Raw genomic sequence first — 23,855 nt, forward strand, 5'->3', positions numbered from 1 at the left:
CTGCTGCTGAGCTGCTTGGGCATGGTGGGGGGGAAAGGAAAATAAACAAACCAGCCCCCAGCGAGCCCAGTGAAGCAGCGTTTACCTCAGGCACCGAGGGACTGGTGCACGTGTCAGGGATCTGAGCCCTCAGCACCTCTAGAGATCAGATCTAGGATCAGCTCAGCCAAACCATGGCCACATCTGGGACCTCAAAACTCACTTTAAGATGAAATGAGCCATGGTACCTGGCTGGGCACGTGCTGAGGAGCTGAACCGCCCCAGTTCTGGATAAAAGGATGCTCAAGGCACCTCTAATCATATGAATCCCAGACTGGGCTGGGTTGGAAGGGACTCCAAGGGTCACAGAGCTCCAACCCCCTGCCACAGGCAGGGACACCAACCTCCAGGCCTGGAGCTACACAAGGTTGCCCAGGGCCCATCCAACCTGGCTTTGGACACCCCCAGGGAGGGATGGGGCACCCACCCCCTCTCTGGGCAGCCCCTTCCAGCCCCTCACCACTCTCTCTGCAAAGAACTTCCCCACAATCTCTCCTCTCCCCCTTCCCTCCTCCAGCTTCACCCCATCCCCTTCTCCTGCCAGTCTCTGCCCTTTAACAAGCCCATTCCCCTCCTGCTCCTGGTGTCCCTTCAGGGACGGGGAGGCTGCAGTGAGGTCCCCCCACAGCCTTCTCTTCTCCAGGCTGACCCAGCCCAGCTCCCTCAGCCTCTCTCCGTAGGGGAGCTGCTCCAGCCCTCTGATTATCCTCATGGCTCCTCTGTCCCCTCTCCAACAGTCCCACATTGTATTGGGGTCCCAGCTCTGGACACAGGACTCCAGCTGAGGCCTCACCAAGGGCAAACCCATCTTCCTAAGACCCTTCATAACACCTCCGAGGGGCACTGCCCACCCCCTTGGCACACTCCCCTAGTGATATCACAGCGTTCCCCCAAGTCCTTGGGGTCAACACAGAGAGTAGAGCCGAACCCCAGGACGCAGGCTGGGCCTACAGCGCCAGGCGAGCGGCGCAGGGACCAGGCCCGAGGGCGGCGGGGCCCTCTCAGATCTCTCTCCTCGCAGCGGTTGCAGAGCCAGGCGCGGCCCCACACCACACCCTTGCAGTTCTCACGGGCAAGTAGGAACCTTGGCAAAGCCCTGGGCTTGCTGGCAGCCAGCCCCATCAGCCTCGTTAAGCACAATTAAGCCGGAGTAGGTATTCCCCTCCACTTTCCACCCCCCCTCCCCTTCTCCTGACACACACCCCCCGCTTTGGGGGATACTGCTTTGAGACAAAACAAACAGGGAAGCTTTGCGTGGGCTCGGGCAGGTGGCTGGCACCCAGGTCCCACACAGCAGCAGGTGGAAACGCTGAGGTCTTGGGTCAGGGAAGCAGAAGCCGTGGTAGAGCAGAGGCCGATCCACATCACCAGCCCTGCTCCACCTCCCCTCGCTGCAGCAGCTGATGGAGACACAACAACGCTCACACTCAGCCTGCTGATGCTTCAAGGAATAAAATGTATTATTTACCCCAGTAATATTTGCCCCTAGATGATATTTTGCTGCCTCAGCTCCTCCAGCATCGTTTCTAAGCTGGTTTACAGAGGAATGGCTATTCCTCTGAGCTCGTGCACCCTCTGAGCATCCCTCTAAATCCCATAAGGAGACAGCTGAACTGCCCAGCTTCTCCACCCTCCATGCATCTTCTCCTCCCTGCCATATCCCAACGTGTGGACCAGAAACTCTGTGGATCGTCCCTGTTTTTCATTAACACAAAGAGGCGGCTCCAACAGCTGCCAAGTAATTGCTCCATCGCCCTGGCACTGCCAGACACCTCCTGTGAGCAGCGAAATCTGGGAGCTCCCGGTATTCCCAGCAGGTTGTGGAGGCTGGTCCCAACCCTGGGCTTCGTTTGAAAGGTTTGGTGGCTCCAAAGTGGGGTACAGAGACCCCCAAGAATGGCACGTGATGGGTATGACACGGCGGGTGCTGTTTGAGGAGGATGTCCCAGGGTGATCCCAGCTGAGCTGGGATCCAGCTCACTAAAGAGATGGGCTTTTCCCAGTTTGGCAGCTACCAGGAAGTGACAATCACCCCAGTAAAACTGGAAAAACTCTCCCTTTACAGTCAAACCCTGGGAGATGTGTCACAGAGGACTTTTCCTCCTCTGAACGATGGGAGAGGTGTGGTCATCGTGCTCTGACCGAGTTCTTTGCTTCAAAGGTTTGGGGTTCATGGCTAAAGGGATAGAGACGGAACAAATTAAGATAATTTCCCATTTTAATTAATTCTGCTTTCACTTCCTGGCACGTGGGAGCTCAGCCTCCTCTGGCAGAGTGAGGAGCCCTGACTTTGCATGGCGGCGGCAGCAAAAAAGCACAGGAAGGGTTTTGCACTGATCCTTTGTCATCATCAGAGCCCTGCCCACAAGATGATGGATTAAAAGCATCCCCCCCAAAGAAGCCAGCACCCCCACTTCCTTCTCCATCATAAAGGGACCTTCCCCATCACCTCTCCCACCGGGCAACTTCTTCCAACGCTTTCAGAGGCACCTGAAACCACCCCTGAGGGGCTGGGGCTGTGTGTAGGTTACCCTCACAGCCTTCCCCATGACACCTCCACACCCTGGCACAGCACTCAGGGCATTTAATAATATGAGGATCCCACCACACCTCCTCAAAATGCCTTAATTGGACCACCAGCACCCTCACCACAGCCTCAGCCCGTGGCTGGGAATAAGGGATGCAGGGACAGCAGCATCCTCCCCAGCACTGCTGAGCACCTCGGGGCTGGCTGTGCCTGCAGATCCACTAAAGGCCACGTCACCAAAGCATCTCTTTCAATGGAGCTCTGAGCCTTCATGCTGCACTGGAGGCTGTGCCTGAGCAGGGACACAGGGTGAGATGCATCTCCACTGCCAAGCTGTGCAGAGGTGGGGAGACCTCGGGGATGTCTCGGGCCCCCTTGACCTGGGCGGAGCGGGGAAAGTGCTTAGAAGAGCAGTTATTGTGCTTATTGCACAACAGGCAGCCAGCAAAATCCTCTCCCCTCCCCGCCCACCCCATATCCCTTTGAGGCAAAAAGGAAGAAGGCTGGAAACATCCTTCCTCTGCTCCGGACAATGCGATGGAAATAGCAAGGGAGGAGTTGTGGTGGAGGCAGCTTCGGCTCCGTGAGGATGCGGTGCCCGGCCAGCGGCGAGGAGCAGCACGTGGCTCCCAGCTTCCTGCCATTGTCCCAGCCAGGGGACAAACCTGGGATGGCAAAACCCAAACTGCCTCTTTGCTCCCAAGGACCGGCCCCGGAACGCAAACCTGCTGCCCTGTTTTGGGGTCAGGATCCCACTGTCACCCAGGATCCTCCAGTAAAACATCCAGGTCTCTGAATCCAAAATACACGGTGATCCCTGGGCAGAGGGGATCCCTGCAGAGGGGCTGGGAACCAGGATCTCTGCAACAGCCACAAGGACCAGGATAACACAGACACCTGAGCGTGGTGGGATTTTCCACTCCAAGGATAACCCCCCCTGACCAAACCAGCAACCAAACCAGAGAGCAGAAGACACTTTCTCTGGACCCTGCCTGGAGGGTGAAACAAAGTCCCCAGGGAGCAAGTTCTACCCTAAACTCCTATCAAGTATTATCGTCCCACAAGTAAATCTAGAAAGCTCAAATCCAAAAAAAATCTACACAAGAGAGGCTTATCCTAGCAGAGACATGCAGGGAAGCTCCACTGCTGCAGCAAGCTGGAATCACAGAGTCACAGGGGTTGGAAGGAACCTCCAGAGATCATCGGGTCCAATCCCCCTGCCAAAGCAACTCCCCAGCTCATATTGCACAGGTTGGTGTCCAGATGGGGCTGGAATCTCTCCAGAGATGGAGACTCCACACCCCCTGGGCAGCCTGTCCCAGGGCTCCCTCACCCTCACTGGGGAAAAGCTCTTCCTATGCTCCAACTTGCAGCCATTGCCCCTTGTCCTGTCCCCATAGACACTGCTAAGGGGCTGCCCATTCCCCCTGCATCCCATACTTCAGATATTTATAAACTTGAATAAGGTCCCCCCCTTAGTCTTCTCTCCAGGCTGAACAGCCCCAGCTCCCTCAGCCTTTCCTCACAGGGGAGATGCTCCAGGAAAATTAACCCACCATCCTCAAGAGCAGTCGTTACATTGATGCACAGCAGCGTTAAACACCAGTGGTAAACTTGCCTTCTCCCTCCTCTCCTGGCTTCCCTGGGGTTGTTTTCAGGCCTTTAGGCATCTGCTGCAGGCTGCCTGCCTGTGCTGGCCTCTGAGAAGGGTGCACCGGCTTGTGCACGACACTCCCACCAAAGAACATCCTGCCCCGGGGCTGCCCTGGCAGATGGGAAAGGGAGCAGGATCCAATTTGGGAGTGGTCTTGTCACCATCCTCTCATTAACACTTTCCAGCTCCCAGCAAAGCATCGCTGCGGGGCAGGGGGTGATGCTGTTCCTACAGAGCAGGGAGAGGGGGGGATCCAGAGAGCCACAGGCAGCCAGACACACCAGCCCCATCCTGGCTCCCAACTGGTTTGCACCTTCCTTTTGCGGTGAGCTCAGGGGTGGGAGAGCTGTGGAGCTTCCCCATCTCCCTTATCCCTGCTCCCAACGCCATCCCTACAAGAGAGATGTGGGGCTGCTGGAGAGGGGGCAGAGGAGCCATGAGGATGATCAGAGGGCTGGAGCAGCTCCCCTACGGAGAGAGGCTGAGGGAGCTGGGCTGGGTCAGCCTGGAGAAGAGAAGGCTGTGGGGGGACCTCACTGCAGCCCCCCAGTCCCTGAAGGGACCCCAGGAACAGGAGGGGAATGGGCTTGTTAAAGGGCAGAGACTGGCAGGACAAGGGGCTGGGGTGAAGCTGGAGGAGGGAAGGGGGAGGAGGAGAGATTGGGGGGAAGTTCTTTGCAGAGAGGGTGGTGAGGGGCTGGAAGGGGCTGCCCAGAGAGGGGGTGGGTGCCCCATCCATCCCTGGGGGTGCTCAAGGGCAGGTTGGCTGGGGCCCTGGGCAACCTTGTGTAGCTCCAGGCCTGGAGGTTGGTGTCCCTGCCTGTGGCAGGGGGTTGGAGCTCTGTGACCCTTGGGGTCCCTCCCAACCCAGACCAGGCTGGGATTCTATGATCCCTGCTGGGTCAGCAGGGAGGGGAGAAGGGGGGGTGGGGAGGGGGGGGGCATCAGCCTGAACCTCATTCTTGGAAAGGGAAGATTTCTACGCAGGCTCTGCCTTTCCCTGAGCGTTCCTGCTAACAGATCAGACCGCTCCCACCCAGCTGGGACCCGGGCTCTAGATCCAATTTCACTTCTCCGAAAATCACACGGGAGATGAGAGGAATGTGTTGGGTCTCCTCCAGCTCCAGGCGGGAATCCTGGCTTCTCCAAACACAGCCCTAGGAGATGGAAAGAAACCCAACCCACCCTGAAAACCATGGGCAAGGGGATGCCTGACCTTCCAGTGGCTCCCCTGAGAGGTGCCTAAAGTGGAGATGCACCAGCAGCCCCCACCACTCAACACAAAGCCGGCTCTGCGGGATGACACACTCCATCCACCCTCAGCAGAACCCCCCTCTGCAGGCGCTGCCCCAGGCATCACTTCGCTCCCAAACAAAGCAGCGTCCAGCCTTCGCCCCCACCCAGCACCGGAGCACCCCGTGGGAGGGCCTGGGAGGAGGCTAGGGTGGAGAGGTCACACCATCATCCCCAACACCATCCCACTGGTCAGGGCTGAGGCGGCGAGGCTGTGAGCACAGACCTGCAGATGCAGCGAGCAGACCAAGCATAAGTCACTTCACACCCCCCTCCCCTTCTCCCCAAACCAAAACACACACCCAGAAACAGAAGGAAACCAGTCAGGAAAAACCCAACAGTAACTCAACAACTATTTCAAGCTGTTTTATTCCCAAGAGGGGGATGCTCTGCTCTCCACCACATCCCCCACACAACCCCAGTGCCGTACCAGAGCTGCCCCTTGGTGATGCTGTGTCAAGTGCTGGTGGACCAGCTGGTCTCTCCTCCCTTCATACTGTGCACATCTCAGCTGGCATTTCGGGGTGAAGGCAGTGCCAGATTTCTCTCTGCTGAGCCAACGTGCTTGGAAATGCATGACGACTTCAGCAGATTAATTGGAAACACAGCCCGGGTGTTGCAATCCCAGGATTGACTCCAATTTCAGGAACAAATGTTTTCATCTCTTCACTGGGAGCAGTCACCCAAGTGGAAGGGCGCATTCTTCTCACTGTAGCTCACCCCTCCCCTGGAGCTCGGGTGGTGGGAGAGGGCTGCATCTCACATCTCACCCTGATGGGTCCCTGCGCCGGCGCTTGCATCACCGGGGAGCTGCTGCTGCAGGGATTCCTCCTGCTCCCAGCCTGCAGCCATCTCCAGCAGCACTCAGGCATTCCTGACTGCAAGGCTCCTCTGCCAGCAGTGAAAGGCAGGAGAGGGCATGGGGGTCCCCAGCTGCCAGCCCCCAGGTCCCCAGGGATGGCTGTGGGCTCAGTGGGTAGCTCTTCCACAAGGTCCCACCGCAATTCCAGGCACGTCAGGACAACAACATAGCCAGCTCTTGCATGGGAGGGGGGGTGTTCCCAAAAGGCTCCCCCCTCACTCCTCAAAGCTCTGAGAGGGGCAGCTCCACTGCTCCCTCCAAAGGACATCCTTCTGCTGCCTGACTCTTGCCCCTTCCACACTCTCACATGGAAACTCTCACCCCAACGCGTCCCAAACTTTTCCTTCTGCTGAAGGACACGCGCTCCCAGATCCCCGGGGTTTGATTTCTGTGCCCACAGCATCTGACTCAAGTCCAAGGCACGGTGACAACGTGGATGGTGACAGACCCAGGCCACCACGTCACACACCCAGCAGCAGCACTGGAGCAGATGCCCAGCTCAGCTCCCCAAATTCCAGCCCAGGAGCTTGAGGAAGAAAGGACCTATTCCCACAGGATTTACCAGAGACTGGAGATAAATCCCATTAAACCCATCCACTCCATCTAGTGACAAGCCATTCCCACACTCATTATTCCCCCCCCTCTACAGCAAGACTCCCCCCTTCCTGGGATCTGACCATCAGCTGCCTTTTCTCTGCTGCCAACCTCCCCTGCTCTCTTAGGTGGCCCCTCCACGACCATCCCAACCCTTGATGTTCTCCCTTTGCTCCCAACACCAAAAAGCTCTGCCATGGCTTGGCAGCCACACAGCGACTCCCAAAGCTTGAGGTGATGAGGGAAGGAGAAAAGCTGGTCTATCCACCCTCAGAGCCCTGGCACGGATGCCTGCTCTGACAGCCCGCTGCCAGCGCTCCTGCACCCCCAAGAAAGGCTGCGTGGGCTGTGGAAAGGGCACGTGGAGAGGAATAAAACCACAAGCTGGGAGCCTGGGGATGGGAGAAGCCAGCTTGCTCGGCTCTGGAGAGCCTGTACCTGAAAGGGAAGGAGGGGCTGGCTCTGGGGGGCTGTGGCTGCTTCAGCCCATCGCTGCTGCAGACAGGGAGCAATGCCCAGGTCAAGCCCTGGGCTGGATGAGCTGCCACAGGATGCTCACCTGCAGTGAGTGGTGGGGATCCTGAGGGAGTGTTGGGGATCCTGAGGGAGTGGTGGGGATCCTGAGGGAGTGGTGGGGAAGCCCAGCCCCTGCCTTGTGGAGCCCAGATGATGGAGGCTGGTTATTTCAGCTAATTAAAAAGCATTATTGATAAATCAGCCCCTGCAGACCCCACTTCTGGCAGCTTCCCTCCTCTCCCTGCTGCTTCCCCCTCAGCCAAAGCCCTGCCAGAGCTGGAGCCTGACCCAGGAGCAGGTGCATCCTGCAGCACAGATGGGACAAACTCTCCCCATGATCCCTGCTCAAGGCTAAACCTCACCGACCCCAGCCCCAAATCCAATTCCCTTCTCTGCCTCACAAAACCCTTTCCTTTGCTTTTGTGAAAACCACAGCTCCCAGCCAGGCCTTTGGGCTGCCAGCTCTAATCCCTGGCCATAAAGCTCCCAACCCCTTTTCTTCTTCGGTGACACAGGGATTTCTAGACAGGCAGGAGCTGCCAACACCACCACTTGCTAAGACATCACCTGTCCCTGCTCTGGACTGGTGCTCTCACCCAGCCCTCCCCACATCAGCCATGGGAAGCTCAGCACAGGCTTCAGTGGAGGCTCTTGAAAGCCTCTCAAATGATTTCTCAAAACACAGAGCTGATGGGAACTACCCACCCATGACCAAACCCTCACCTCAAAGCCTTCCTGCTGTTCATTTAGATACCCCAACAAAATAAACCCACCAGGTTTTGTAATGAGATGCCACTTTGGGAGCTCTTTCATCCCAGAACCTGCTGCCAGAGCTTTATTTGGGGCTTATCACTGTCCCTCTGACCAGGAAAGCACTGGTGTGGGACTGGGAACCTCTTCTCAACTGGGCTGCCAGTATCAGAGCGGTTGGTGAGCTCTGGCAAAGTCTCATCTCTCAATCCCAGGGAGCCAGGGATGTTGGTGAGCTGCTACAAGGAGACAGAGCCCACAAGGAAGAGGAGAAAGCCGTGGGGAGCTCAAGGTCCTCCCCCACCCGACATTGGGAGGGAGGACGCAGGGATTTGTGCAGCTCCAGCACACACACCCAAGCTGACGCCAGGCCTAGCCCACAAATCCTTCTGCAAGTGCCTCCGTCCCACCTCCAGATGTGCCAGCACCCCGTCCTACACCCTGCACCCCTCCCAGGCTTCTCCTCAGGCACACCCTCCACGCTGCCCCAGACACGTCTGCGCGGCGCGCAGCGGCCTCTCCGCGCCAGCACCTCTCCGGCAGCCCAGCGCTATCGCCCCTTCCCATCGCCGTCACTGGTTCCCATCCCACAGAGGAGAGAGCCAACTTCCAACCCAGCCAGCACAGTTACTCATGAGCAAGCTAGACCCAACAAGACATCCAAGCAACCCTGACGGCACGGTCCCACCAAGGGGAAAAGAAAATAGTACAGTTCTCTTCCCAGCCCCTTGGTCTTGACAGATCTTTCAAGGGTTCATCATCATCATCATCGTCATCATCACCACCACCGTTAGGGATCCACACCTCAAAACACAAACAAAGGTGGCCAGTAAAGCCAACAAGACTTGTAGATCCTTGGCCAGGGAAGGAGCAGGCACCAGACATGTCTCCAGGGACTCCCTTCTGCTGCGACATGACACAGGAGGAGATCGATGTGGCACTGCCAGGCGCTTCTAATCATAGAATCCCAGCCTGGGCTGGGTTGGAAGGGGCCCCAAGGGTCACAGAGCTCCAACCCCCCTGCCACAGGCAGGGACACCAACCTCCAGGCCTGCAGCTACACAAGGTTGCCCAGGGCCCCAGCCAACCTGGCCTTGAACACCCCCAGGCATGGATGGGGCACCCACCCCCTCTCTGGGCAGCCCCTTCCAGCCCCTCACCACTCTCTCTGCAAAGAACTTCCCCCCAGTCTCTCCTCTCCCCCTTCCCTCCTCCAGCTTCACCCCAGCCCCTTGTCCTGCCAGTCTCTGCCCTTTAACAAGCCCATTCCCCTCCTGTTCCTGGGATCCTTTCAGGGATGGGGAGGCTGCAGTGAGGTCCCCCCACAGCCTTCTCTTCTCCAGGCTGACCCAGCCCAGCTCCCTCAGCCTCTCTCCGTAGGGGGGCTGCTCCAGCCCTCTGATCATCCTCATGGCTCCTCTGACCCCTCTCCAACAGCCCCACATTGTTTTGGGGTCCCAGCTCTAGACACAGATGAGGGCAGAGCAGAGAGGGGACAATCCCCTCCCTGTCCCTGCTGCCACCCCTCTGCTGATGGAGCCCAGGATCCCATTGCCCTTCGAGCTGCAAGAGCCACTGCTGCTCATGGGGAGTTCCTCATCCACCAGTTTTGAACCTTTTCTGCTGAATCTTGCCCTTTCCAAGTAGGTAGCACAGTGTTGGCTACTCAGAGATCCATGAGCTACATTGGTGATGACACCCTACTGCTGCCCAAACCTTCTTGGCATCACTCAAGCAGCACAGGCTTGGTGGATCCTCTGCTCTAGGTCTTCAAAGACCAGTTTATCCTCCCAAGGAAGGTCAGAGCCCACCTGTAGAACCGACAAAGGCAGCGAGACATGCAGAGCTGGTATCTGCAAGGGTCCCACCTGCCAGTACAGGGTTCCTCAGGCTGCTGCTTGCCCAGAACCAAGGGTGCGTTGCAGCAAACCCTCTTGGTGACAGATGAGATGCAGAACCACCACCCCCTGCTTGCTTACAACCTGCTACTGGTATGTGTTTTAACTGGAGTAACCGCATGGAGCGACCCAAGTGCCAGAGCCTGACTTGAGAGCCTCTACAACCAGCATGGCAGGTGGTGGGGGGGTATGGGGGGCACCTTCTGCAGTGCCTTTGCCTGCAACTGGTCAGCATCAAGCCATATCTCCCTACAAGGAGGACTTCAGAGAAGGGCTACAAGGCTGGTGAAGGGTTTAGAAGGCAAGTCTGATGAGGAGTGGCTGAGGGAGCTGGGATGGTTTAGGCTGGAGAAGAGACCGAGGGGAGAGCTCATCACTCTCTACAGCTATCTAAAAGGGGGTTGTAGTGAGGTGGGGCTCAGTCCCTTCTCCCTGGTAGCTGGTGGCAAGACAAGGGGAAACGGCCTGAAGTTGGGTCAGGGGAAGTTTAGGTGGGATATTAGGAACAATCTCTGTACTGGAAGGGCTGTCAGAGACTGGAAGGGGCTGTCCAGGGAGGTGGGTGAGTCACCATCCCTGGAGGGGTTTAAAAGATGAGTAGATGTTGTACTTGGTGACACAGTCTAGTGTTGGACCTCACAGGGCTGGATAGAGGTTGGACTCTATGATCTTGGAGGTCTTTTGCAACCATTCTAGGATTCCATAGCTTTTTAGGGTCCTGGTAGTCATTTTGACACCAAATGTCCACTGAGGGCTCAGAAATATTGCACAAAGGGTGTCTGCAGGACATGCTGGGAGGTGTCTGCAGGCAGCACGACACCAGAACTCCCCAGTCCCCTCTTACCTCATCTGGGATGTACATGATGGTGCCTCAACAACTTCCCAGTCAAGTCTTGAAAAATACCCCCCCCCCCTGGAGCCTGACTGCAGGGTAAGATCCCAACCCAGCAGCTCCAGCCCTGATTGATCCCCCAGAGGTGGCATCTCCGCGCTGGCTGTGGAGGCTCCAGCAATAACCCCATCACAGCCACCCCAAAGCGGTGTGATCCGCCTGCCCCAGCAGCTCTTCCCCCCACCCCAAGCACAGCGACACGTGGTTCAGGCTCAGGTGGAAACATCATCACTACAGACACCCAGAACCCAAGGAGGCAGAGCAAGGCTCCCAAAACACCCCTTGAACCCCCCTCTCCCAGCACAGTGAGGCCACCCCAGCGACACTTTCCTCTGTGACCAGTTCCACAGTATCTCCAGCACCCAAGTTTAAGCAACCCCCTTCCTGCAATTCCAAGGGGGCTCCCCAAGGCTCTGAGGGGTGCACAAGAGCTGCTGCAAAACCGAATTCACAGCCTGAAGGCATCAGCATCCTCCAGGCATGCAAAGCGTGGGGGTGGGAGGGGGGTAACAGCACTTTGGGGTCTATGGTTCTCTGAGCATCTTTGGAAGGCGCAGCCAACTCACTCCACACATGACACCGAGCTCTGCCTGTCCCCTTTCTCTAGGCATCCCTGGATTTGGGGTGGTTTTATCCAGCACAAAACCAGGCCTGGTGCTGGTCCAGCCAAAGACCTGCTGGGCTCAGCATGTGGATGCTCCATGTCCATACAGGTGTATGACTGGGATGTTTGCCTTCCTGGGTGGTTATCTCCAGGCTGTCTGTAGGCAAACTTAGCTCTGAGGGGAGGGGTGTGTTGCTCCTGCACACAGGCTTATTTATCTCCAGGGATGCAGGCCTTCCTCTGAGGTGAACACACGCCACGTGGGTTGAGCTTTACCTGTGGGTTGGTATCTGTGCTGGCCTCGGCTCCACGGCTGCCTGCAGCGGTGCTGGGGCTTGCAGGAGTGGTGCTGCTCCTCTCCAACCCCCTGCCCTCTCCCTAGCTGGGCATCAGTCCCTTTGTCACCACCAAAGCAGGTGGCACTGGAAAAAGCAGCAGCTCTTACAAGGAAGGAGATGTGGGAAGGGCAGAGCAGGGAGGAAGGAGGGATGACGCGTCCTAATGGAGGAGTGCTGATCCCAGCAGGATGAATTTGGGGTCTCCCCACAACTCTCCCTATCAGAACAGCCTCAGGGAGAGCCCCCATTTCTACATAAGCATCCCATTTCTTCCCAGCTCTCTAATTCACAGCAGGGACAAACAACTCAGCCATCCCTAAAGTTCCTCCAACGTGGCCAAAACCTCCCTGCTCATCCTCACCCCTGGACCAGTCCTGGTCTGTCTGCTGCAGTGCTGGGCCATCACCTGCCCTGGGAAGGGAAACATGCCCTCACACCACCACAGCACTGTTTAGAGACCTGGCTCTGCTTGACTTCACCCCACCAGACATGCTCTGTGATCCCTCAGCAGCTCCATGCCTTTCCAAAACACCCCTGACGAGCTACCGCTGAGGCTCCCGCGGCGGAGCGGGAGGGGGAAGGATGGCTCCCAGCCTCCCAGACACCGCTCTCAGCAGCGCCCCGGGACATTTGCCTTTTTCACAACACCAGGATATTGAGTCACTCCTCAGCCTCCCCGTAGCCTGCACTCGCCCCTGCAACCGCCCAGCTGCTGGGTGTGCAGCTTACCCAAAGCTCGGCTCCGTCCCCAGGCTCCCACCGCGCACACTCGACCCTCTGGCTGGGCTCAGCGGGGCTCTCAACCTGCTGAAACGAGGACACCAGGAAACTCCTCTTCTGGCAGAGGTCCTGAGCGATCCCAGCTCGTGGATTTGTTGCCTCAGATCTGTCTGGTCTCCTCTAATTTGCCTGAGAGCCCTCGGGCTCAGCTGTCACAGGCTGTGGGAAACCTCATCTTTGGAAACGCAGCGCTTAACAGTGACGCAACTTGGAGAGACATTCAGTGTCCACGGGTGTTTTTCAGGGGCCAAAGCAGCTTAAGCAGCCTGGTTTAGGAGCTGACCCTCCATGCAGACAGCAGTACAGCCTCCCTGAGCTGTAACCCTCCCTTCCTCTCCCTCCCCCACAGCCCCGGTCCCTTTGCTCACAGGGTTCCTGCAATTCCTGGCCCTGGGCTGCGATGCGTTGCACAGCTTCCGCCACCATCTGGGCTCCATTTAGGGGGAGCTGATGTTTTTCACAGGGCTGTAATCTAAACTTTGGTATTGAGTTTACATCTCGCATACCAGCGTCTCACCACTCAGCCTGGCCACGCAGAAGGGGTGTCTGGGGCTGCCAGGCTCTGTCCTACCGCAGGAGGATGCGGCACGGCGGCGGCTCCACGGTACCTGGGAACCATCGTGCTGCCAGGAATGGAGAAGACCAAGAAGTGGGGGATCCACACACACAAACTGCTTACAGGGACACTGGCACTGCCAGTAGGTGCAAGCTGGGAGAGCCCAGCAAGCTGGGAATCAGGTCAGCTTTCCTTGGGAGCTGCAGATGGGAGTCAAAGCCCTAATTCAGCATTATCCAGGCTCCATCTCTACTAGCAGCAGGAAATTCTCCTAATTTTTGGCCTCAAACTCTACCCTTATCTCCATCCAGACACTCCAGAGCCTTTCAGAAGTGTCAGGTCCTGCAAGTGGTGATGGAGGTTGCTCTTTGGAAGGGGGGAACGGACATCAAGAGGCACTGGGAGCAGAGGAGCATCCAGAGCAGCACCACAGGACTGCTGCTGCTCTGCTTGGCCCAGACTAAGCAGATACAGCTCCTGAATCCAAGTTCTACCTCTATCTCCACCAGCAGCAACCCCAGACTGCCCTGGCTGGTGCATGAGCCCCTGCAAGCCATGCCTGTGGGCCAAGCAAGGAAGATGAGGCGCAAGGGGACAGTCCCTTCCCACCACCACCTCTGAGCAGCTGGCACAGCATCCAGCTTTGAGCTTGCCCTTGGGATGCATGGGCAGGCTTGTCCTCTCCAGCTACAAATGGCCAACCCAGAGCATGGCTTCCAACCCTTTTTTGAAGCAAACTTTGATTATAAATTTGGCCAAGCTGAAGGGGGTTGGAAAAGCACCAGTGTCCCCCAGTCAGGCATCTCATCAGGTCACACTGTGAGCAAGCCAGTTGGTGTTGGAGCAAAGAGCACATCACCCACCTCGTTGCTGGGAGATGGGGGGCAGACATCCCCTGGCCACTGCCCCCCACACACTCCCTAGCACCCTCCCCATCACCATTTCTCCCCTCCATAGGCTCAGCTGACTTTAGTGCAGCTAGCCAGCTGGGAACCTGAGCTTTGGAAGGGCTACGCTGGCTGGGAGGAGAAGAGGAGGGGTGTGCTTGGGAAGGCCTGAGCAGCTGGAGATACGAGCAGAGGAAGCAGAAGCAAGTCAGGGGATGAGGATGTGCAGTGGCTTATGCACTGCCTGGTCCACCACCACCTGTCTTCAGAACACAGCATGGATGCTGTCATGTCGAGCGGGCTGTGGTGCTGTTTGGAGAAGGAAGAGGATGCTGCTGGGGTGAGGGTCTTGAGGCAACGTAGCATGCAGCACCTGAGTCCACAGGCACCTGCTCTCACAGCAGCCTGAACCACAGAGGTGGGACACATCAGATGTTTCAGGCAGCAAGATCCAAGGAGCAATGCCAGGACACCTACTTAGACTGGGCTACTACTAGGCTGCTCACCACCCTCCTCAGCTCCTACTCCAGTGTGTTAGAGACACACAAAACCCACAGAACGCCTTTAGCTCCAAGCTCTCCTCCCCCAGACCAACGTCCTACTCAACCCCAGCATCTCCCACCTCACACCCCAGCCATTCCCCCCAGACTGACAGCAGCACCCACCAGCCAGGATGCAACAGAGTGACAGACCCACCGCATCGTTCAGGCTCCAGGGCAACCACCAGCCACTGTCTGTCAGAGCAGCAGGGAAACAAGGGTGGAACGCAGAAACCCTCACTGAGGAAGCACAGAGGAGAGAAAAACCAGCTGAAAAGCTAAAATAACCACAGGCAAGGTGCTGCATGCACACAGGGGCTGGCACCACAGCTCCTCTACCAGACACCAGCCGGGTTATTTACGGAGTGCGAGGGCTCGCACCCCAGCACCGCCCTCCAGCCCTCCTGCCAACGGGCACAGGGATCCTTGCAGGAGCACTCTGCTAGCAGATCCCAGGCTCTGAAGCTGGCCCTAGTGCTGTTGGGGCAGCAGCAGCTCCCATGCACCCCAAAACCCCTGCCTGACCCCCTTCCTCCACCTCCTCTGCCAGCTGCAATGCGGGCAGAGCCCCGGCTGGCATCCAGAGGGACAGGCAGCTCCATCATCCCTCCAGGCAGCTGAGGTGGCTCCATCCCAGCAATCCACCAGGCTCAGCCAAACCCAAAAAATAATGTTTTCGTATTCTGACTTTTCAGGCAGGATTTAGTCATTTGTGGACACGAGGGCTTGGCAGGACGGCGCTGCCTCCACTCACCTACTCCAGTCAGCAGCTGTTTACCATGGCAGAGCCCCGACGATGGAAGGAGAAGAGGGAGACTTGTGATTTAATCCAGGTGAATTATTCCTGTTCCCTTTACAGAGCAGCCAGCCCATGAGGAAGGAGGGGGAGGAAGGGTGAGGGGGTGGGATTCAGCATCCACACGCACCCATCACATCCAGCGTGTGGGCAGGGAATGGACCTGGTGCATGAGTCAAAGGCACAACCAACCCTCCAACGGCTCCACAACGAGCTGCCTGGGCAAATCCAGCAGGGACATTTGGCCCCATCTTCCCTAACGGCTAAAAAATGAGTTACAGGCAGGAAAGGCAAACCTTCTCTGAGCAGAGGTGCTTTAAAGAGGCAGAGTGGCCGGGACCTGGTCTGTCATACTAGAAAAGCAGGTTCCAGTCCCAGTGTTGGAAGGGTTGGACAAGCCCTGTTTGCTTATCCCTGCGCTGGGGCACTCAGAACCTGCCTGACCCAGGCAGGGAGACCAGAGGTAAAGGGATAATGGACTCACTAGCTCATGGTGGCTAGCTGGGGTAACGCTCAGAAAGCCTTCATGCAATGGGCCTGCAGGTTTGGGGCCAAACTGTGCCAGCTTGGGCCTGAGAGGCAGCTTACAGAGCCCAGGAAGCTTTCAGGAAGACCGACAAATTCAGGTTGAGAAAGAAACTGGGTTGGCTGAGGAGTCGGCGCTGCTCTGACCCCTGTCCTGGCTTCCCCCAGATGCCACCTTTGTGCTCTGCTCCTCTACCCTGCAGCATTTCAGGCTCAGAGAGACACCTCCCTGTACCTCAGGAGCCAGCCTGTGTGTCCTCAGTGGTGAGGTTTACCTCCCTACCCCCTTTCAAGCCCCCTCTCCCCCCTGAGCATCGTAGAAGACAGGGATGCACTTTATCCATCAGGGTTTGCCAGTGAGCTCCCGTGGAGCAAGGGAACAGCTTCTGCCCCCGTGCCACCTCCACTGTCACGAGCTCCTGTTGGGTCCTCACCCAGGACCTTAGTCCTAAATCACCTTCCAAGCAGAGCCTTGGTGAAGGCAGAAGGCTTTGCTGACATCCCACGACCCTCTGTATGCTGCAGTAGACTCAGCAGGAGCTCCAAGCCCCACTCCAAGCAGCCAGGACAGCCCATGGACCTACAGATCGGTCCAAGAGCCCTCACACTCAGGATCCAAGGTTCACTTTCATACCCTAATTCTTCTCCTTGAGCCAACAGCAAGCTTTGCCCCAGCTGCCATGCAAAGCCCATCCTGGCCCACCAGAAAGGATGGGCTTCTGCTTGGCAACCATGTCCTCAACACCTTACAGTGCCAAAGCCACCACATCCCTCTCTTGGTCTCCTTTGGGTGTGGGATGAGCCAGACTGGGAAGGCAGGTTACAAACACATGAAGGAAGCTCTACCAACACCCCCAGTTCACCAGAGTGCAGCAGCTCTCAGCATCACATCAGGCAAACTGATTTATCCAGCCACAGAGCCAAAACCTCCCAGGAGCATCCACCCAGGGTGCTGAAATGGCCAGGCTCTGCAGCACACACTGCCCAAAGAATTTAAAAGAAGGAGGGAAAAAAAGAAGGAAAGGGAAATTGCAAGAAGCTACGAGGAGTTTGCCACCCTTGCATCACACGTCTGAGCCTGCTGCTTCTTCTGATGAGCTCTGAGGACCAGAGGACACGAGCTGGGAGAAGGATGGGGCTGCAGGCAAGGCTGGCCACACACCAGCACTTCCTCTGAACCAGTAAACACCAGTAGATCTCTTGGAGAGACCGTCCTTACGGTTAGGCAGGGTGCCTCTCTGCGCAGAGAGAGGATAAACCAGGCCTAGGATAAACCAGGCCTAATCTAGAGCACCAGAAGATGAGGAGAGCAAGAGGAGAGGAGAAAAACAAACCCTCATCCCGTTCACCTCAGCAAAATACGAGCTGTGGTGCAGCTCCCCACCTCAGCGTCCGATTAGAACTCCGCGGGCACGAGCCCAGGGCTTATCTGCTGCTCCCCTCCCTTCTCCCACATTTCTGTTATTAAACCAACTAACACAACTTATCTACAAATCCTGCCTCTTAAACCAGCAGAGCCACCCCACAGCTCCCACAGCGCTGCCGCTCTGGGAAGCCCAAGGAATGCCAACAGCTCACTCCCCACAAACTCCACACCGTCTGCCAGCCTCCAAAGCTCCTGCACAACGCCGGTCCCACCACGATGCTCTGCAACCTGTGTCAGAGAATCCCAGCCTGGGCTGGGTTGGGAGGGACCCCAAGGGTCACAGAGCTCCAACCCCCTGCCACAGGCAGGGACACCAACCTCCAGGCTTGGAGCTACACAAGGTTGCCCAGGGCCCCATCCAACCTGGCCTTGGACACCCCCAGGGATGGATGGGGCACCCACCCCCAGTCTGGGCAGCCCCTTCCAGCCCCTCACCACTCTCTCTGCAAAGAACTTCCCCCCAGTCTCTCCTCTCCCCCTTCCCTCCTCCAGCTTCACCCCATCCCCTTGTCCTGCCAGTCTCTGCCCTTTAACAAGCCCATTCCCCTCCTGTTCCTCTGCTCCCTTCAGGGACTGGGGGGCTGCAGTGAGGTCCCCCCACAGCCTTCTCCTCTCCAGGCTGACCCAGCCCAGCTCCCTCAGCCTCTCCATATGGGAGCTGCTCCAGCCCTCTGATCATCCTCATGGCTCCTCTGACCCCTCTCCAACAGTCCCATATTGTACTGGGTTCCCCAGCTCTGGACACAGGACTCCTGAGGGCAGAGCAGAGAGGGACAATCCCCTCCCTGTCCCTGCTGCCACCCCTCTCCTGATGGAACCCAGGATCCCATCACCCTTCCAAGCTGCAAGAGTCACTGCTCATCAAACAGCTCCAAGCATCCCAAGAGCCAAATCTCTGCAGGAGCCCATAGCAGAGCCAGCATGGAGCAAGACTTCAAGGGATGGGAGTTACTTCCAGCGGGCTAGAGCTGGGAGAGGAAGGATTCACCGAGGCAGCTCGTGCGTCAGCAGCACGAACCCATCAAGCTCCGGCCACCGGCAGAAGTTTTTCTGGAGGAGGCTCCATGCCCTCCAGGCAGGCTCCACACAGCAGTTGTACAGCTGTCCCGGGGTTTGAAAGACAGATAAAGCTCAAATGATTCATTCAGTGTAAACCTTTATTTGTTCTTGCTTACCCAGGAGGAGCCGGCAGCTGCTAATGCTGAACTGGGCCTGCTCCCAAGCGCAGACAAAGGCCTGCAAAAAAACTGGGCTTAAGGAGGAACTGATTGTTCAGAAAAGCAATCCTAGAAGAGGGAGTTAGAAAGAGGGAGCGCAGGGCAGCGCAGGAGGAAGAGGAAGCCAGAGAGCACCTAAAAATAAAGTTTTAAAAAAGCAGCCAGGGCAGAGGACTGAGGCCTCGGCCTGCACGTGACCGTTACCCGCAGCGTAGGCAGGATGCAAACTGGGTACACAACACTCGCTCCCCAGCAACCCCACGTACAGAGCTCAGCACCCAGCCAGCACCTTTTACCCCCCAGGATGGGCTTGTTTCTCCCGTGCCATAAATCCCTCGGGTGTGGGATGCTGCTCCTGCCCGTGGCCTAACGCAAGCACACCGCTCCTGATCCGCTCCTGGGTGGAAATCCACCATCAGCCCGCTTCAACTGTAGCTTGAAGAAGTCAAAGGAGTTGAAATGAGTTCTGGAAAGCATGATTTCACCCAAAATACACTCTCCAAAATAGCTAAGGCCTGCTGAAGGGCTAGCGAGGGGTCCCTCTGCATCCAGCCAGGCAGCACCTTGTCCAGACCGGAGCAAGAGCTGGTGGGTAAACAGTGAGTTCTCAGTGAACCCACCAGGAAAGGCAGAGCAGAGAACACATGAGACATGGGATAGATGCTCCCACACAGACACTGAGCTGGGACCCTGCGTACAGGAGAGAAAACCTCAGAGCCCTTCACCTGCACCGGTGGTGGCTGCGACCACCAGCCGTGGATCAGAGCTTCAGCTCCGGCCCACGCGTGTCCCATTCTTCCCGGGCTATACAGGAGGAATGAAGGGGGGAAAAAAAAACCCAAACCACCCAGAGCTGGGAAAGGCACTTACAGGATGGGCTGAACATCCCCAGCGCAGCAGATATCTCCAGCCTCGAGGCAAGGCTCTGAGAACATCCAGCTAGTTCCGCTCCCGGGAAGCCACCGCTCCGCATCCCACATTCACTTCTGCTTCGCTCCTGCCACGCGTGTATCTGGTCATCAGCAGTACGACACAGCCACTCGTACGTAGATGGGTTAACTCGTGCTCCGAGTCATCCCATCACCCAGACTATCTGCTTCCTCAGAGCACGTACGGGCTCCACCGACTCTGACTACACCCTCTCACCCAAGCCTGGAACTGCCGCCGCTTCAAAGCCACGATGAAAGGCAAACAAAGCTCCAGCATGGCCTAGGTTTGCTGGTCTTCACCCTGCAATCCTTGAACTCATGACTACTGAGTAACGCGGCTTGCTCAGCTAACCAGCGAGCTAAGAATAGAGACCTTGAAGTGAAACCTACTGGGATTGGCAGCTATTTTGAGCGCACGCTCAGCCGGCGGGGCAGCGTGACATAAGAGGATATAAAGAGGAAATTCTGCACAACAACTCTCACCTCACCCAGAGAGGTTTGGGTAACAGAAGGTAGAGCCACCGCATGTGCTTTTGAGGCAAAGTCAACGCAGTGATGAATCCCCAAGGCCTTCTCCACTCCGCTTTGCCAGCTCATCCCTCAAGACACCAGCCACCGCGTCTGCGTTTGCGGCGGCGCGAGGCCAAGCGGGTCGTCCCATGGTGCAGCACCAACCCCACCACGCCCTGAGCATCCTCAGGACTGGTTGAGCCCACCCAGAACTGCACAGCCAGACCCTTGACAGCTCAGTGTGGTTGATGGTTCCCCATGCCTGGGGACATCAGACAGAAGCCCAGCAAACCACCGCCCGTGTCAGCGCCGCGCCAAGCGGAGATGCTGCCGCCAGTCCAGCCTGCCCAGGCGCCTTCGTGGAGCTGCCAGAGATCCGGCTGCGGCTGAGCCTCAAAGGGACCTGACACGACCAAAGGGACCAGAGAGAGCACCCACAAACCCCAACCCTCGCCTTTGCTTTCTAACCTCAAGCAGACCCTTTGCAGCTCTTCGGCGCAGAAGAACCCTTAGCAGAGAGGGTTGTGACTGTCCCCAGGCGTGTTTAGGAAAGACCTGGTCTGGGTTAGCAGCCAACACGGTGATTGATGCTGGGAAACAACAAGGGCAACACTCAGAGCGTGTTTGATCCCAAGCCTGAGGTACTGGGAGAACAGAACACATGAGTTAGGGTTTTTGGGAACCAAACTCACCACCTGAGAGCTGTCCCTGTGGTGCCTCCACCTCATCAGCATGTGCTTTTGAATACCAGTGCATTCTGCCATCTTACTCAATCTCACTCTTACATCATCACCCCCAATATCCCCCTTCTACTGGTTTTGGGACAGGAATAAGCCAGAAGCAGGGACTGAGTGAGAGCCTCCAGCACTCCACAGCTGAATTCCCCAAAGCCACCAGCTTTGGCTCTTCCAAATTGACACGGGGCATCCGAGGGAACGCGGCACCTCCAACACCAGCCACCAGCCAGACAGCAGCTGCTTATTAAAGCTGCTGTCAAACCACCAGGATTAAACCAGGGTTTCAAAGGGCCTGAGTGCTCTGAATGAAGATCAGAAGCCGCTGATTTGCTTAACGCTGCAGTTCAATTATGCCAGTGGCATGAGCCAGCGCTGCTCCTCTCCGCTTGCCCCATGCCAGCAGGTGACAGCCCCACAGCTGCAGGGACCCCAACCAAACCTGGCCACCCCAGCACGGCAGCAGGGACTGTCCCCCAGCATGAGGAACCTTCCTTCTGGGATGCTGCCACCTCCATCCTGCCATGGAGATCGAAGCGCTACCAACGAGGGCAAGGAGGATCCAGCCCATCTCAGCCCCAGCGCAGAGGGGAGCAGGGAGGTAGAGGCACATGGGAAGTGACCAGGAGTTTCATCAGGCTTTGATGCGCCCCAGTCCCTGGGGAACTGTGTCTGCTCAGAGGTGTGGTCTCTGTGGAGGCAGTTTTCAAAGCAAATGGACTGTATCACACACCTGCCCGATCAGCAGCTCCACACCCTCCCACTTGGGGACCCTTCTACCACTGCAGCGGGGTGTTGGGGCACTCCTGGAAGAAGGAAACGGAGGTCAGCCTGATCCTGAGCTCAGCAGAAGCCAGGAGATAAACCCCAAGACAGAGGCTGCTCCATCCAGGTGCTTTGAAGTGTCTGCAGAAAGAGCCGACCCTCCATCCTCGACATCCCTGGAGGCCAGAGGATCAAGGGTGAGCCCACATGAATAGCAGAAAGGACGTGGCAAAACCCATGTCTGAGTGAGGTGAGGGAAGTGGGAGAAGGGTGCTTCCCTGCTCCGGGATGTCACGGGGAAGGAGGGAGCAGGGACATACTCCCACCTTGGAGAAAGCCTCCCCACTGCCAATATTCCCACCCCACCATCGATATTCCCACCCCAGGGCCACTAGAAGACAACTGAAGGCCTGTTCAGCTTTGCTGAAGGCAGGCAGGTGAAGAAAAGTCCCTGGCAGGAAGAGAAGAGACTATTTTCACTTGGTGGTTGCACCCCTAGGCTACGTATGGCAAGGTATCTGCTGCAACAGAAGCACACCAAGCCCTGAGCAAACCTGGAGCATTTGCATAAGCCTTGAAGTTCAGGATGTGCATAAAGGGAGAAATTCAGGCAGCAATCCTCTCTTTGTCTCCAGTGATGGCTGGGAAGTGATCTTCTCCACATCTTCTGTGCTGCCCCAGGCTTTGCCTTGGCAGGGACACCCTTCTCCCCTGCCTGGGGTAAGAGATTCTCCTTCCACAAAGGCTCAAGAACATCCCTCCCAGCTCCACGTCCCAGCACTGCAGCCTGACTCCTGGGAGTCCAGTCCTGGCACCACGGAGCTGAATTCCAAGCACTTGCAGGACCCCAGGATGCTCTGGAGTCTCCTTGCATCGGCTGCTGGACACCAGCAGCACCCCCACCCCTCCTGCCCTGCTCACCAGGTACATGCCAGGAAGATGCTCCTGGTGGGCACTGCTGATGGGGACATGTAAAACCCTTCTCTGCCAAGCAAAACGAGTCTCTTAGGGAATCTGTCACAAGATACTCACAGTTCCCAGCTCTTTGCCCCAACTACTGTGTGTCTGTCGTGCTGTTCCCTACCTTCAGCATCCACCTTCCCAGCACAGAGCCTCTGTCCCCCCTCCAAAAGCACTCGCTGCGCGGCGGGGAGGCCACGGGGTGAGCGCACCGCACGCCAGGCCAGCACCAACCAGCATTTGTTTTCGCCCTGATGTGAGCAGTGTTTTGATCCAACCGTGCAAGGCAGCCGCCTGGAAGAGGAGCTAATTCTCCCTCTGGCACGAGTTCCTGCTCCTGGCTACAAACACAAGGCCCCACGTATCCTCCTGCGGGTGAGCGGCGCGGTCGGTCACCGCGCCGAGGGGCACAGCCACGCAGACACCCAGCACCTCCATCACTCCTGCACTGACAACGGGGAGCACCAGAACAGGGAGGGACTCCGCTTTTCGGATGAGGGAAGACAGACAGACAGACACAATGGATGTGCTGAGGTGCTGAAGTACAAGGGATAGCCACTATCTTGCTCTACCCCCCACCAGCCCAGGCTCAGGACCTCTGAGGAGACCCTCACTGTTGGACGTTCCCTCCCTGCTGAAGACCTGTCTGGGTGACAGCGTCACACTGACTCAAAGCTCTTTCCTCAGCATCCTCAGCTGTTGCCCAAGAGGGACCACAGTGACACGGCCCTGTGGCACTCACACCAACGCAGCCACCTCATCGACTGGCTTCGGGGCATCCCGCTGAGCACTCATCGCCCTCAGCCCCTCTCTGCCAAGGGCTGATGTGCCCTGGCACCAATTCCTCTTCCAAGGTGAGTCTGGGAAATTTCCAAACTCGGTTCAACGAGCGCTCGGGCTCCGTTTGCTATTTATAGCTTGGCAACTGGGCCAGTGCCACCCAAGCATACCAGTTTCACTTGCTCTGGCTAAACTCAAACGTCCTGCCCAGCAAACAGCAGCCTCGGCGCTGCCGGCACTCGGCATTCATTCAGTGTTAGCAACTGCTGCTATATCTGGAAGGTGGTTTCAAGGGACGATGGAGCTCTCCAAGGCAGACAAAGAAAACAAACCCTTTGCCTGCATTCTGCAGGACAGCGCTGCTCTCCTGAGCTTTCCTGGCTTGGCTTAACCAGACCTGAGTTTTTCTGCTTAAAAAGCAAACATTAACAGTGTTAGCAGCTCACAGTGCACCCCCACCAGCTCCAGAATGTCCTGAACTCTC

The 23,855-nt window shown here is 57.2% G+C and overlaps 1 protein-coding gene across 4 annotated transcripts in view; it reads right to left on the minus strand.

Moving 5' to 3' along the window:
- Positions 1 to 23,855, minus strand: part of HDAC7 (histone deacetylase 7) — an 86,273-nt gene that overhangs the window by 24,895 nt on the left and 37,523 nt on the right. The window contains exon 1 of one of the 4 annotated variants that reach the window (XM_084277377.1): positions 19,564 to 19,628. The exons of the other annotated variants lie outside the window; for them this stretch is intronic. Coding sequence (XP_084133503.1) covers positions 19,564 to 19,579 — 16 coding nt within the window. The 5' untranslated portion in view covers positions 19,580 to 19,628. Of the gene's footprint in view, positions 1 to 19,563; positions 19,629 to 23,855 lie in introns of those variants that run through there. 4 annotated transcript variants of the gene reach the window in all.

This window comes from Gallinula chloropus, assembly GCF_964237585.1.
Source record: "Gallinula chloropus genome assembly, chromosome: 31".
NCBI lineage: Eukaryota > Metazoa > Chordata > Aves > Gruiformes > Rallidae > Gallinula > Gallinula chloropus.